The sequence below is a fragment of the Pectinophora gossypiella genome, chromosome 9 (genome assembly GCF_024362695.1).
Source record: "Pectinophora gossypiella chromosome 9, ilPecGoss1.1, whole genome shotgun sequence".
In the NCBI taxonomy this organism is placed as follows: Eukaryota; Metazoa; Arthropoda; class Insecta; order Lepidoptera; family Gelechiidae; genus Pectinophora; species Pectinophora gossypiella.
Genome location: NC_065412.1, coordinates 11492619 through 11507151, shown reverse-complemented (window position 1 = coordinate 11507151; position 14533 = coordinate 11492619). Strand labels below are relative to the sequence as shown.

Sequence of the window (14533 nt, the reverse complement as noted above, 5' to 3'; positions counted from 1 at the left end):
TGGGCCAGAAGTCCTCCCGCATGAAAGCGTCCAGCTTGCTCGTTGGCACATGCACCACAAAATAAAAAAAAATTGGGTTATGGCGCGACTCCAGCGGCTGCACCTTTAATAGGAAGTTGGTCATTGTTGTAACGTCGTGGTACAGACGGCGTTGCAAGTTGCGTTGCGTAGCTTGTTCATCCTGTTGTCCCTCGCCACGAACTTTGCGCGTAAAAAAAAGAATAGAATAGAAATAGTTTATTATAAAACGCGTATAAAAGGCGCCACATATCAAATTTCCACTAAACAATAACAAAACAGCAAAACGGATGTTTGTAGAAATGATCATAAGGTGGTGGTGGACGTCCTGAGATGAAAGGGCCTGAACCACGACGCTGATATTATGTGGATCCTGTTGGGTGAGGCACGAACATCAGACGCACACGCACGTGATCAGGCTCAGTCTTTTTCAGTAGCGAGATGACGTCCTGGAAGGTCTTTGGTGTCCCATTGCGTCTGCTAGACACCATCTGGTCGAGCTTGTTGACCAACCACTGAAGATGCACTTAAATATAAGCATCGCGGTGATTCCATCCACGTCCAGTTTGTTGGCTATTCTTACTGTTGCTGCTGTGGCTGTTAGCATTTATTAGCTACGAATTTTTGACCCACAGCGATATAAAAACGAGCAACGGTTCTCAACACGTTATTCAAAGATAAATAAACACAATGGCCCTGATTAGTGCAGACACCTCCTAATTTTACTTTAAGTTAAACCTGTCATTTTCTTATCCGCCGAAAAGGAAAAGGACGGATGATTCACAGCTCTTAATTTTAGGAAGAATGAGTAAATGAATGAATAACCCGGGCGAATCAAAAAGGTGTGCTGTCAACATGATTTTGTCAGGTTATTCGGTTGTTTTAGATTTGTGGTTAAAATTGACGTGTATTCCATAAATTTTATGCTTGTCGATTACCCGTCCCTTTCCTTTTCGGCAGATAAGAAAATGACAGATATAACTGAAAATAAAATTAGATGGTGTTTACAAGAATTAGCACCAATAAGTATCTAACTTATCATTTTACGTCCACATGTTATGAGACTTACTGTGTTAACTACACACATATCAAACGTACGTTGTCACAACATGAAGTTCATAATTGTATTCTCAGTTTGGACAGATATGATGGATTGCTGTGCACTCTATTAGTTCACGGAATTGGGTCACTTCATCTAACTATAATTTATAGCATAGCAGAACAAAGTTTTCATAAAAATAAATATGAAGTTCAATCGTGTGTAAAAAAGCCTTATAGCGGATCGGGCATAATTCAAATTCAAAAATATCTTTATTCAGTAGGTAACATAGTTACACTTTGAATCGTCAATTTTACATAACGAACGTCTTATCCGCCTAAAACTACTGCAGCTTCTCACAACCTGTATAGCCGGGGAAAAGAAGCTGCAAGAAAAACCTCGGCACAGGGCCCTAGACGTTCTTTAAAAAAATAAAAATAAACATAAAATATTGGTATAAAACATAACATCGGGTGGATAGGGCCACAATTTTGAATTTAAGAAATCCATTTTATACTTTGTATGCCCGATGAATCGTGGCAGGTGAATCACGTAATGTTGTGTTATAATTGGAATAAGTATTAACATTTCGAACTTTGGTAGTTATTGATCACGTATATTGTAGACTTTGAATGATTAAAGACACGCTTGGCCGATAGGCTCGCGATGAATTTGTAAACGATTTTGATAATAATATGAAATCTAAGAAGAATAAGAATTCTGGGAGTTAAAATCGTATGCGTCATTGCATAATTATGAGCTAACCTGTAAGATATAAAAAAAAACTCATCTTTGTTTTTATCAATGGACTGCATACATACATAAACTCACACCCGCAATTCCTAATAGATTAGGCAGAGCCATAAGTAATCAAAGAAAACTTGATTGTTGATCAACGTCTAAGGTGGATAACGACGAATGCTATGGTGACAAGGAATCAGCCTATCACCCATAACGATTGTCCATTATGTTACAAAGGACACAATTCCTGCAGCTCTATCTTTTTATTCGCTGTCAGAACAACATAGAAGCAGAATGTCTTGGATTATACTATTGATCCAAAAAATATCCTTGCTGAAATCAACATTCTGTGTTGGAAAAAACCCAAAAACTATCAGAAATAATGGCATATTTTTATTTTAGCCCAGCCAAACCCATAGACATTTTTATCTCTGTAAATATAATTTTGTTACGAGTAGCTAAGAATTTTACAGCCAAAGAGTATTAAAATTATAAAACCAAATGAACATCACTTGATGTGCTTGTCAAACCTAGTGACTTACGTAATGACTTAAAAAGAAAATTAGTGCTTGTCGAAATTTGGATTTGGATTGAAGTGTTTTTTTCTGTAGTATTTTGATTTTATTTGATGTTTGGGTTTTAGATTGCAGTTTTATGTCTCGACTGTTTATAAAAATGGTACGTTTCGTAATAATGTAATATCTAGAAACCATCAGAAACCATTCCGATCGTTCAACTTGTTTAAAGAGGCTTGAAGCCACGAAAGAATTCCGTTCAATACTAGTCTTCTTGTAGTCTGTGTTGCGGGGAAATTTCCAAAGTGATGAGATACGTATTTTTCACTCTGCGTATTATGTTTTTTCAGAGGCGGGTGCCCTCCGCTGCTGCCGGCGGTGGTGGTGTAAGTTTTTCTTTTGAGATAAGTACCTACTTTCCGGCGAGGATGTATGAAGATTTTGATGAGAGTAAAAGAAGCAAAAGTGGTGTGTCAGGATTGTAGTAAGTGGAAAGTAGTAAGTTAAATGGAAATTGGCGTGATCGTATGTAATGATTCATTAATTATTTGTACACAATAGGACAGACAGTAAGGGTAAGCTTATGTCTAACAAAGACAGCTAGCCTACTTGTGTGTTAGTATCATTTCATACTATAAAATGATTATATTTGGGAGAATATCACTAAATGAATAAACATGCGGTTTTTACTGTAGGGTTTATCAGCATTTCTCCAAGAAAGTATAAAAAGAAATCATTCACGCGAAGCACTATTCACAATATCGTTTATTATAGTAACTAACTCAGCGATGTGGAATTGTTGATTATTATTGCTATACTAACAATGATTTATGCCCTAGAAAACATGAGGAATATCCAATCGTTCAATTTGTTTCCTAAAGATGCTTGAAGGGTCTTTTTTTTTTTGACGTGACTTGTTGTAGATTTGCCGCAGATGGCATTAACTACTTGGCCGGACAAATGGGGAGCGCTGAAGGCTCTCACCCGGTACAACGTTTAAGACAACAGGCCTGAGAGTGCCCAGTTGGGCGCGAACCTCGGCTCAGGGCGTCGTCTGAGAGGATGAATATTGAAAGGATTAATCGACCCTAGTGGGTCGATAGCGATAACCGCTGAATGAGGGAAATCGTCGACCACGCCGGCGGGGTCTGTATCGGGGTTCTGAAGTGTTTGGTGTCGCGAGCTGATTGGCTGCCTCTATGGCTAGAGTAATCGGGTCGTCGGGATCGTATATTACGTGCTTCGGACGCCGATACTTGTCAGTACCGTCCCTAAGCGGGATGTATTCGGAAGCCGCAACTACCAGGGGATTTGGGTGGTGCGGAGCAGAATCGAACTTGAAGGGTCGAAAGTTTAAACCTTTCATTAAAATAGATATTTTTCTAGTAGCCTCTGTTACAGGGATTTTTGTAATTAAATCCGTCAGTTATTGCTTAAAATATTGTTTTTCTTTTTCAGAGGGAATCGCCTTCTGATGCTGCTAGCCCCACCGGTCGTGTAAGTTATTATTTAGAGATAATTGTTGCTGGTGAAGCGTACATGAAGATTTTGGATGTGAGGAGAATAAGCGAAAGTGGTGTGTCAGATAGGATTGTAGCAATTAGAATGCTGAGGTCTCTGCCTGTCCCAATGGGAAAAAGGCGTTGTTTTATAATTATATACATGTATACCTAATTAGTTTTATGGTCAATAATAATTATTATTTTATATTTATCAATCAAGTATGTTCAGCGATTATTTAAGTTTTTTTTTTCAAGATTTCAGAAATAAATATCTTTCCACTTCCATTTGCATGATCCATTGCATGGCTCTGATACTTTTTGGTTGCTCTCTTTCTTAATAATTTTGACAAATTCTTGGGAAGTCGTACAACACATTATAATTTCTTGTTTTGAGATTTTCAAAAATGTACCTTTGTGATTTTACTAGTTAAATCTGCCATTTTAATAAACTTTATTAGTCCCCAGGGAGTTACGGCGCAGGCGGTGAACCTCGCCCGGCACGCGAGCCGACGTACACCCTTAAGGCAACTGGTGATGCTGCTAAAAATTACGACTTCTTAGCTGCAAGACCACCAGGCAAGAGGCAAACGTAAGTTAAAAAGTATTCGCAGGTCCTTGTCCGTAGTCAAGTTTTATTTTTTAAATTACATATTATTTTTGTAGTTTTCCATCCGTGTGTATTGACAGCCCTGGTACCCCAGTTGGTAAAACGCTTGCCTTTCACTTTGAGGTCGCAGGATCAAATCCAGCACAGGCCTAAACCAATAATTGTCGAATATTTTTTCGAATTCATGATGAGATCATAAATGACTATCACGTGCGGTGAAGGAATAAGAAGTATCAGCGGTTAAGGAAAACATCGTGCGTGAGGAAACCTACATTCCCGAGAAATGCATTTTCGGAGGAATGTGACCTAACCTGCATTGGGCTGGTTTTCTCTTCGCGGGTTGGAAGGTCTGGCTTCTGTAAAAAAAAACCGGACCTGTCAAATCTTCAGGTTAGGTAAGCGGACCCTGTGAAAGAACGGGATAACGGGTCATCACGGACAGCAATGTACCTGATATAAAACTCATGATATAAAACTGAGATGATGATTTTTTTGTAGCTTTATAAACATGTGTAAGTATTCTTTCTTGTATTGGTTGTCCAGGATAATTGAAGCCTCTGGTCATCTAGCAAAAAGTGCTCTTGGTGCAGGAATATGTGTGATTCATATGGGGTTTAAAAATTGTGGCCTATGGACCGCATTCGTACTGAGCATATTTTTGGGATTACTGGTCGGCTACTGTATGTATGTAAGTTTTATTTAATTGATTTTCTCAGGTAAGTAGCATTATTTTTTTATTATTATCTGCAAATGCTGTCAGACGTCGGGGAAGGCCACGAAAAAGATGGCGCGATGAGTTAGACCGCTTTTCGAAACGGTGGCACGAACAAGCTAGGGACAGGGAGGAATGGAAGAAGGGAAAAGAGGCCTTTGCCCTGCAGTGGGACATTGAGGGCTATTAATAATAATTATTATCTTCAACATCAAGGCTGGGATTGTCAGACACCAAAAAATTAGTTAAATGCAGATTAGATTTAAAAAGAACTTTGCTCCTAATGACTCCAAATTATCTGACAAGCTGTAGTAGGTATCAGTTTCAGTCATTACTGGCATATTCTGTGATTTAATTGTGGGTAATGCTAGAAGCTTGAATTTTAAACTAATAAGAGAGCATGGTATACCCAAAGTATATGCCAAGTTCCACTATTTTTTTTTTAATAATATTTTATTATTATACAAAATGGGCCATATCTTCTAAACAATAATCACTGATATGGGGGTGTTTTTAACAGCCAATGAGCCTCTATCTATTTTTTTTTTATTTTAAACGTGAACCTCTGGGCCAATCTGCATATAATAGAAGGTAGCGTTCAGGCCACTAATACTAGGTAGGTTTTGTTGCATTATGTAGTGTCGCCTTATGCGACTGCCAAGTCTTAATTCAATCATATTTATCAATTAATATCATCATCTTATTAGATGAAGACGTTTAATGTTGATACGATTACTACGTCACTAAAAGATATCGTTAGTAAACTAATTGGATAAAGCTCTCAAGTAGACGGCAGCTCTGTTAAGTGTTCCTAAATTTTGACAGTTCTCCATAATGTCCGGGTAAAATTCCTGATAAATTGCTATAAAATGTGGAGCAACGTTGAGTGTATCCCGTATGAAAGATGAGTTACGAAAAAATCAGTTGGAAAAAGGCAGTTTTGATTAATAAGTATTTCAATTCAAATTCAATTTTTAAATTCAAAACGAAATTTAAGAACACTCAACAGTAGCGACACCTGATGGGAGAAATGGCTAGTTTTTATCATTATTGATGTAGTTGGAAAGATGTTTCCAGAGATACTACTGAATAAATGAATCGGTTTTCATTAGATTTCACATCTTATGGTCGTATAACTGCGTTGCAAGGTTTGTTTTTGTTGGAATAAAACTGGAGTTATAACTAAAGCTATACATACATAAACTCACGCCTATTTCCCACCGGGGTAAGCAGAGACTATAGAATTCCATTTGTTTCGATCCTGACACACTTCTCTTGCTTCCTCCACATTCATCAATCGCTTCATACACGCACGCCGGTTCAGAGTAGATCGCTAAAAAAAAAAAAAAAACTATAGAAAAAAAAAAAAAAAAAAGAAAAAAGCTATAGAATAAAAAAATAAAGTTTAAAAAAATAATAACAATTTCAGGTATTAGCAAAGAGTGCTCAAAAAGCCTACGGTATGTCCCAAACGGCAGAGATGTCTTATCCAGATCTAGCTCAATGTGCATTCGAAATTTGCAAATTTAATGGACTCAAAAAATGGGCGCGTGCATTTAGGTGAGTTTTATGGTAAATATATAACATACATATATAAACAGCTTATATACGTCCCACTGCTGGGCACAGGCCTCCCCTCAATCAACCGGAGGGGGTATGGAGCATACTCCACCACGCTGCTCCAATGCGGGTTGGTGGAGGTGTTTTTACCGATAATAGCCGGCACCAACGGCTTAACGTGCCCTCCGAAGCACGGAATCATCTTACTTTTTCGGACAATCAGGTGATTCTAGCCTGAAAAGTCCTTACCACACAAATGACAGTCTCACAAAGTGATTTCGACATCGACCCATCGGGAATCGAACCCGGACCTCCAGATGGTAATTAAAAAAAAGCCGATGTCCACCTACCACAAATGTAGCAAAGCATTATAAGTTATAACAAAGCATTATACCTTTTTAGTGTATTTATAAATCTAACTTGAAATGACGGTTATTATCGCGCTTTGCGAAATTTATTTTTTGAATAATGAGAATAAGTTTAGGAAATCCACCCATTAATGATAAATTTGCTATAAGAAGGCTGTGAGACACTATTTCTAATATATTTTTAGATTAAACGATTTAATTGTAAATATATGCGTCGAAATAGTTTTCTTCCAATCTTTAAGAAAGTTTCATGAAATTTACTCGATGTTCCGAAAGAAATGGAAAGTTTCGGGCACTTTACATCTATACTGGGAAAGCTTTTATGATACGACTGATCGGTAGAATTTCCAAAAAAAGTAAAAAATCATATTTATTTGATAAAGACGTTACTTAGATATCACTGAGACCCATGGTGATAATGGAAATATATAGTTTTTTAAGACTGGTAGACCATTATCTTAAGCGATCATTAAAAATTCTTGCCTCACTAACGAAAATTGCTTAAATAATTTTACCTACCGATTGACTCTTTTTACATAAATCTCTTTTTATTATTCGGTTAAGTATATATTTTGTATTTTTATTCCAGGTATTGCGTTGATGTTACAATTATGTTGGATCTATTTGGAGCTTGCTGCTGTTATCAGGTATAATAATCGTTTAATTGTCGAAAGTACTTACCTGTTTGATCAAATGGCCGACAGCTCAAAGTTGCAAGACGAATTTGGTAAAATATAACTGACGCATATCCTAGCGGATAAACACAGCACGCTTTACGTGGAGGTATGCCAGTTGCGTCACCCATACTTTGCGAGGCTAACTCCCATGCAACGTCACCTTCTCTGCTCGCGACTCTCAGCTCCGCCCGGCCTACCGCATCGCCGAGTCTCTCGTGTCTTTATCGGGCACGTCGTCTCTCTCCTCCACTTCCCTTCTCGAGGAATCGTGCATCGTTCCTCATCTTCATCGGTGCTAGCTAGTTATTGGATAGTATATCCTTTCATCATCATCATCATCAGCCATCCTCTTATACCGATATTAAATAGTGGTATTAAAGACCCATTGATCGAGAGGTTCTGCCATTTTTAATCAATTTGATATTTTCAAGAATTGATCTTTTGTACTCGTACTTACTTAAAACATAATTCTCTCATGCTTGTTTTTGGCGCTGAATGCATTTATGAAGTAGGTATATTCTTACATAAATTGGTATTAAAACAAAAAATAAAGCTACATAATCATCTATGCAGTAGGTACCTATTTGTTATTTTGTTGTTTTTTTTTTTATAGATTATCATAAGCAAGACAGTTCTCGACACGATAAAACATTTCACCGGTAACGAACCTAATTTAAGGATTGTCATCCTCCTTGTGGCTATACCAATTATATTGCTTTGTATGATACGGACGTTAAAATATCTGGCTCCATTTTCTATCGTTGCTGATCTGGTTATAGGTAAGATAATTTTTTAATAATATCTGGAGTGCTGTACCTACCATAACAGAAACCTGTTACTACCTACTCCGTCTCCCCGTTCATTCGTCAGTCTGTCCTTATTTTAAAGGGTCTGTCAGTATTTCTAGATCTTGCTAAAAGATTCGATATAGTCTCGATTTCGCTACTTCCCAATAAACTTCTGGGAATTAGTGGTCTTCCGCTAGACTTATTCGCCAGTCACCTATCACACAGGTGGCATAAGGTGGTAAAAATTGAAAAACACGTTGGCCGTCACTTGCCTGTCACTTACGGTGTTCCTCAAGGGAGTATACTAGGCCCTTCTTTCTTTTTTAATATATATTAATGAGCTTTGCATTAATATAAGTACAGCTAGTTGATGGAAAAATGGTGTCATGTGCTACCCTGATCTTTCAAGCCAGTTGTATAGAAGAACTATATTAACTGTGTTGAACTGGTAAGGTGCAAATTTGCTTGCGAATGTCGATAAAACTAAGCACATGTTATATTCAATTCTTAATGTGTTATTTCTTCAACGAGGCTGAAACACAAAACTAAAAAGGGACCTTTACCCCTCCATAACCCTTAAACTCAATAGCACTTTTTTTTAAACGACTGTGGTCATCATCACCCCCTCATTGAAATACCAACCGCCTAGGACCAGAACGCTAATCAAGGCAAATTAAAAAGCCCTAACTTGGCGGTCTTACGTCATTTTAATGTCGAGTTCCTACGACCACGGGCTCCATTAGACCCTGGATACCAACTATCTCAAGACAATTCAAATAACAAAACAAAAAGTATCCGATGGATCGACCCTATAAGGGTTCCGTTTTGTCTTTGAGGTTCGGAATCCATAAAATACAAACGGGGAACAAATTCCTATTTCCATGTATTTTGGCAAAATAAATTCAAAACTAAATATCTAGTACGTCCTTTATCTCACATGATATTATATTACCACTAGCATTGAGCTAGTATGTCAGTGTTCGCTAGGTACAGTCACATTTTAGTACGTTATTTTAAACACCATTCCATAGAATTATGTCAAAATTTGCTTTTACACTTATTATTTCTCCTGTTCTTCCTTTTTAGGGTAATTAATTCATCATCATTATTTCATCTCTCACATTCTGTTTTATTAATCATTCAAAAGAGAACACCTATGGCATTGGATTGTATTTGTAATGAAATGCTTTGTTTCTGAGAATGTGTCTTGTATATTCATAAGATTACTGTAAAATGCATTTTGTCAATTTGTTAACAGTTACGGTGGCGATTTGCACTGTAGTTTACGGAATCCAGAACGCTACTTATGATAATCGTAGTCCTTTTGACATGCCAGTCTTTACAAGCTTCGGAAAAATGCTCATTTTCATATCGAATTGCGTATTCGCCATGGAGGGTGTGGGGGTCACCCTGCCCATAGAAAATAACATGAAGGAACCTAAAAAAATAGGACTGGTTCTTATTTATGGTAAGTAACCAAATCACCACAAAATGATTATGAGTAATACGGTTGGTTATACATGCCGACATAAACGCATGGCTGCATCAGATCAAATATTCGTGCCAACAGAGATCGGAACCTGCAGAGATATTACTTGCGATGAAACCACGGCGGTCTCATGGCTTTTCGCAAAAAACAGGATTTTGTATCACTTGTAGGCGATGGATTAGAGAGAGACTTGTCTGAGCTCAAACGATCCCTGCATAGGTCATGATCGGGCGGTTGTAAGTCGCGTAGATTTTCATCTTATTCCTAAGGGATAATTTATTACGCTTGTTCAGGAGACAGAGTGAAGATGGTTCATTACAAACACGGCGCGGTTACGCATACTTCTAATATGGGCCCGAAACGATTGACGCGACGAGACTAAGGTGGTATTAGTAAACTAATCTCAGCTGAGACTGCCCTCAAAACCATGCTCAAGTCCCTGTTTTTATATAAGAACTGTCACATTGACATGATCTTGAGGGCAATCTCAAAGCTGAGATTAGTTTATTAATACCACCCTAAGACTACGCCGAGATACTCGACTTGCTCCTACCAAGGGATCAGCTTGATGACCTTAAGTTGACAGCGAATCTTGGCAAGTTATAATAGTCCATTGAAAAGCACACTGACGGATTTTTCTCCGGGTTTACTTCGATTCCCCATTAGCGAAACCACTTTCCCAATGCATTGGCTGCTAGTTGTCAAGTTTCAGTCATCATAATTTAATTGCGGCACGTGGAATAAATGACTGTGTCGTCAGCGAATAGAGCTAGTTCAGTATTTGGGAATTTGGCAATGGCACTGGTATATAGGTTATGTAGTACTATAATATATATATATATATCCCGCGCTCTCTTCTTCTCTCTCTTCTTTGCGAGTCGATGGCGATCGAAACAAAATTTTTGCTGACCAATAAAATTGGTCACGCTTACGGCATTGTCAGTGGCTTCGTAAAGGTCTTTAATAGTGCAGGTGTTAGGGTGAGCGCGGGATTTGTAGCAAAGTCTATGAAGGGCTCCTATTTTTCTATACGCTCAACGTAACGCAAACTTGATGAGTACACTGGCCCAAGGTAAATGGTAGTTGATATTCATGGTATCAATGTCGGCATTTCTCAAGGGTTTGTTCTCTCTGCTACTCTATTTCAGCTCACGTCTACGATCTGCTGTTAATGCCCGGTATCTTTGGCCACGCAGATAACAGAGGCTAACTGAGTAGTGTGCTTGTGGGATCTTTTTAGAGAACAGAGCAGAACGTGGGTCCGCGCCCAACCCCAAGTGAGTGGGGTTCGTAGAAATTGATACGTTTACTATATGGCTAATCCTGCATATGATATGATAACAGTGAAATAGTAAGGGGAACTCCGACACGTATCGTGTGCGCTGATGAGAGCGTCGCGTCGACGCGTTAGCGAAAGGTTCGATGTGAGATAAAGTTTCGTATGATGTGCACGGTGTTTAGTCTCTAGGTATATGATGCAGTCAGGCATAATTTATATTGCCATCAAAAGATCACTTCCTATAAATAAATTCAGAATCCAACCTCTATGTTATTATAAGAGCAGATAAAGATTAATTTAAGGTTCCCATCTCTGGTGGTTCGGAATATTTGAACTGACCAGCCATACTACACAGGTTTAGTATTAAACACTAAATAGATAAACAAAAAAAACTGCCCATTGCCACGCAAAACATATTCTTGTTGTTAAGCAAAGCTTGGTTATGTGTAGACTACGAATCCAAATCCTTGGTTCCGCCATCTTGACGGCATCCACAACATCATAGAAACGGCACTCCATCATCGGTGCTACGTAACTTTCCCCATTTTGTCCGGCCAAATAGTTAATGTAATTTGCGGCAAATAAACAATGTTACATAAAAAAATGCTACTCAAAACAGCAGTCGTGCCGCTAATATAATCCGCAATATATACATGCACATATTTTTTCTTTACAGGAATGGGTATTATCATCATTATGGTGGTAACTGTTGGGTTTTTTGGCTATTGGGGCTTCGGAGACCTCTGCCAAGAACCCGTCACACTTAACTTTCCAACTACTGGGTAAGGAATGGACGTACCGTGAAGTGGATTTGTTTGCTATTTCCTGGGCCTTTTTTAGGCCTTGAGCCCTGGTTTATCTCCAAAACCGAAAAATAATCACTAAACATACATGGGGTTGTTCTTGGTACACAATGCCCCTCTACTTAATTTTTCATTTTGAACGTCAACCTTTTGGGCCACCTGTATAATAATATTAGCGTTCATAATATTGGTACATTTAAATATACCAATATTTTGAACGCCGGTATAAGAAAAAGCGCAAAATAAAATAAGTATTTTTTAAAGTAAAAAGAAAATGTTGGATGTGGTCTAAAAAAAAGACACTACATAAAGCTCAACCCCATCGCCATTTGTACTTGTTTTCAGATTCGCTATATTCCTGAAAATCTCATTGGCTGCTATGGTCTGGGTAACGTTCGCTTTGAATTTCTGGGTGCCTTTTGAACTGGCGTGGGATTATATAAAAAAACGTCACCGGAGTACAGAAAAAATTAACATAAATAATATTGAGAGGATATACCGAATAATATTCATTATTGCAATTACACTTGTTTCTGTAATTTTCCCGGATGCAAATAAACTTGTAGCCGTGGTAAGTTATAGTATGTTATTTTTAAATCAAATAGCTTTGCTAACGGATCGTGCACTAAATCCGTCCTTTTAGAAAACTATACTCATAAGACTCCAATAGTAGTTAGGTATTCTTTGTAATATCGCAAAAAATGTAAGTAAGTACGTTATTTTTATTAACCTGCAAGCTTCGGAATCATTGACATTTTAGGATTATTTTCGCGATAATTAGCTAGATAGTATAGCGATTGATGCAGTTTTTGTATTGCTGCGCACGATCGAACCTGGATCAGTCTTAATTTATTGCTGACGAACAGACGTACGGACGAACGGACAACAAAGTAATAACTTCCTTCCGTTTTTTTTTTGAGGTTCGGAACTCTAATAAACATGTTTTTGCAATCACAAACTATTTTGCAGTTGAGAAACTGTTTTTTTAATATAAAAAGTAGACGTTTATATTTTCAATTAAATACTAATCACAAATATTGCTTTTGCGCACAGTTTAGGCATTAACAAAAAAAGTATTACCGTATTTTCTGGCAACTCATTTACGCTGTTCGTGGACACATCTACTGTTTTGATAATGTTTTACGCTAATATAATGTTCTTACAGCTTACAAGTAGGTAATAAGGTTGTGATTTAGGTCGCGGACATACACTTCAAAACCCTGAGCCGAGGTTCGCGCCCAATTGGTCACCCTCAGGCCTGTTGTTTTAAATTTTGTAACGGATGAGAGCCCTCATTGCTCCCCATTTGTCCGACCAAGTAGTTAATGCCATCTGCGGCAAATCTACAAAAAAAAAAGATGACGAACACTGGTGAATATAATGATAACCAAGGAATAATTGTTATTTTTTTTTTTTCAGATAGGTTCTTTCTGCTTAACAAACATGGGATTTATATATCCAGCATTAATCGAATTACTGTTGGATTGGGATGACCCTGGTCTTGGTAAAATGAAGTGGAGGCTATGGAGATTCCTTGCGATTTTAATATTTTCAGTATTTGTTATGGTTTTAGGAACAATCGAAGGCGTGGTCGATTTAATTAAGTTTCTACAGGGTAAAACTTCGACTAGAGAGTCGTTCTGGGTTGATCATTTTTAAAGCAACTTTTTTTTTGTATCTATTTAAAGGCGCTTACTGTTGTTAATTTAAATGTATACTAATAAAACCTCTGCCTACCTCTTCGAGGATACAGGCGTGATGTTATTTTAAGTTTTTGTTGCGGTAATAAAATATATTCTTTATTATTTGATAATTCGTTTTTTTTTTTATAATTTTGGCCTTTGTAGGGGAAAGATAGATTCTCATTACTGGTAAAACAGTGTCTAAATATTAGACATGACATATCACAAAATATGGTCTATAGGTTCATTTTGTATAGGATTAGACCTCGGGATTAGACAGAAGGTTAGAGCCCTCCGGACTCGTGGTCACACCAGGTTGTCATACCAGTAGGTATGACAACTAGGATTTTTATTTATTTTATGGCATACAATTTCTTTAAATATTTTATAGAAATTGTTGTATTGTTATTGTAATTGTTTTGTTGTTGTTGTGGTGTGTTCAGGGTGACCCAAAAGCTCACATTCAAAACGAATAATTAGATACAGAGGCTAATTCCTTTTCAGCGCCAAGAGTTTTGATCAAAAACGTTCACCACACGCCACGTCATGGTTGATCAAATCAAATCAAATCAAATATACTTTATTGCACAGAACTAGAATTCATCGTCATTAATCATCAAGTGAAAAAGTGATGTGATCATAAATAATAGTGGTTCATTTTGCACGTGACTGTACCTAGCGATGCTCCTTATTTTTAACCATAGACCAACATGGGCCCCCCTCGTCCGCCATAGAGCTCGTCCACGTAGGTCC

At 37.6% G+C, this 14533-nt stretch overlaps 1 protein-coding gene across 1 annotated transcript; it reads left to right on the top strand.

The window, feature by feature from the left end:
- Window positions 1-539: 539 nt before the first annotated feature.
- On the top strand, window positions 540-13757 carry LOC126369811 (proton-coupled amino acid transporter-like protein pathetic). The gene is made up of 11 exons (XM_050014375.1): window positions 540-617; window positions 3772-3889; window positions 4281-4404; window positions 4966-5110; window positions 6564-6694; window positions 7652-7709; window positions 8353-8518; window positions 9786-9995; window positions 11972-12077; window positions 12444-12669; window positions 13518-13757. Exons 1-11 carry the CDS (start codon window positions 540-542, stop codon window positions 13755-13757), a joined length of 1602 nt encoding a protein of 533 aa, XP_049870332.1.
- Window positions 13758-14533: the final 776 nt, after the last annotated feature.

Bases quoted from the DNA above. Each gene is read 5' to 3' on its own strand.
- LOC126369811 (XM_050014375.1), top strand. From the start codon at position 540: ATGCACTTAAATATAAGCATCGCGGTGATTCCATCCACGTCCAGTTTG. The intron at 3,890-4,280 runs GTGTGTCAGATA...ATTAGTCCCCAG, and splicing joins GAGGAGAATAAGCGAAAGTG to GGAGTTACGGCGCAGGCGGT. The intron at 12,078-12,443 runs GTAAGGAATGGA...ACTTGTTTTCAG, and splicing joins CTTAACTTTCCAACTACTGG to ATTCGCTATATTCCTGAAAA.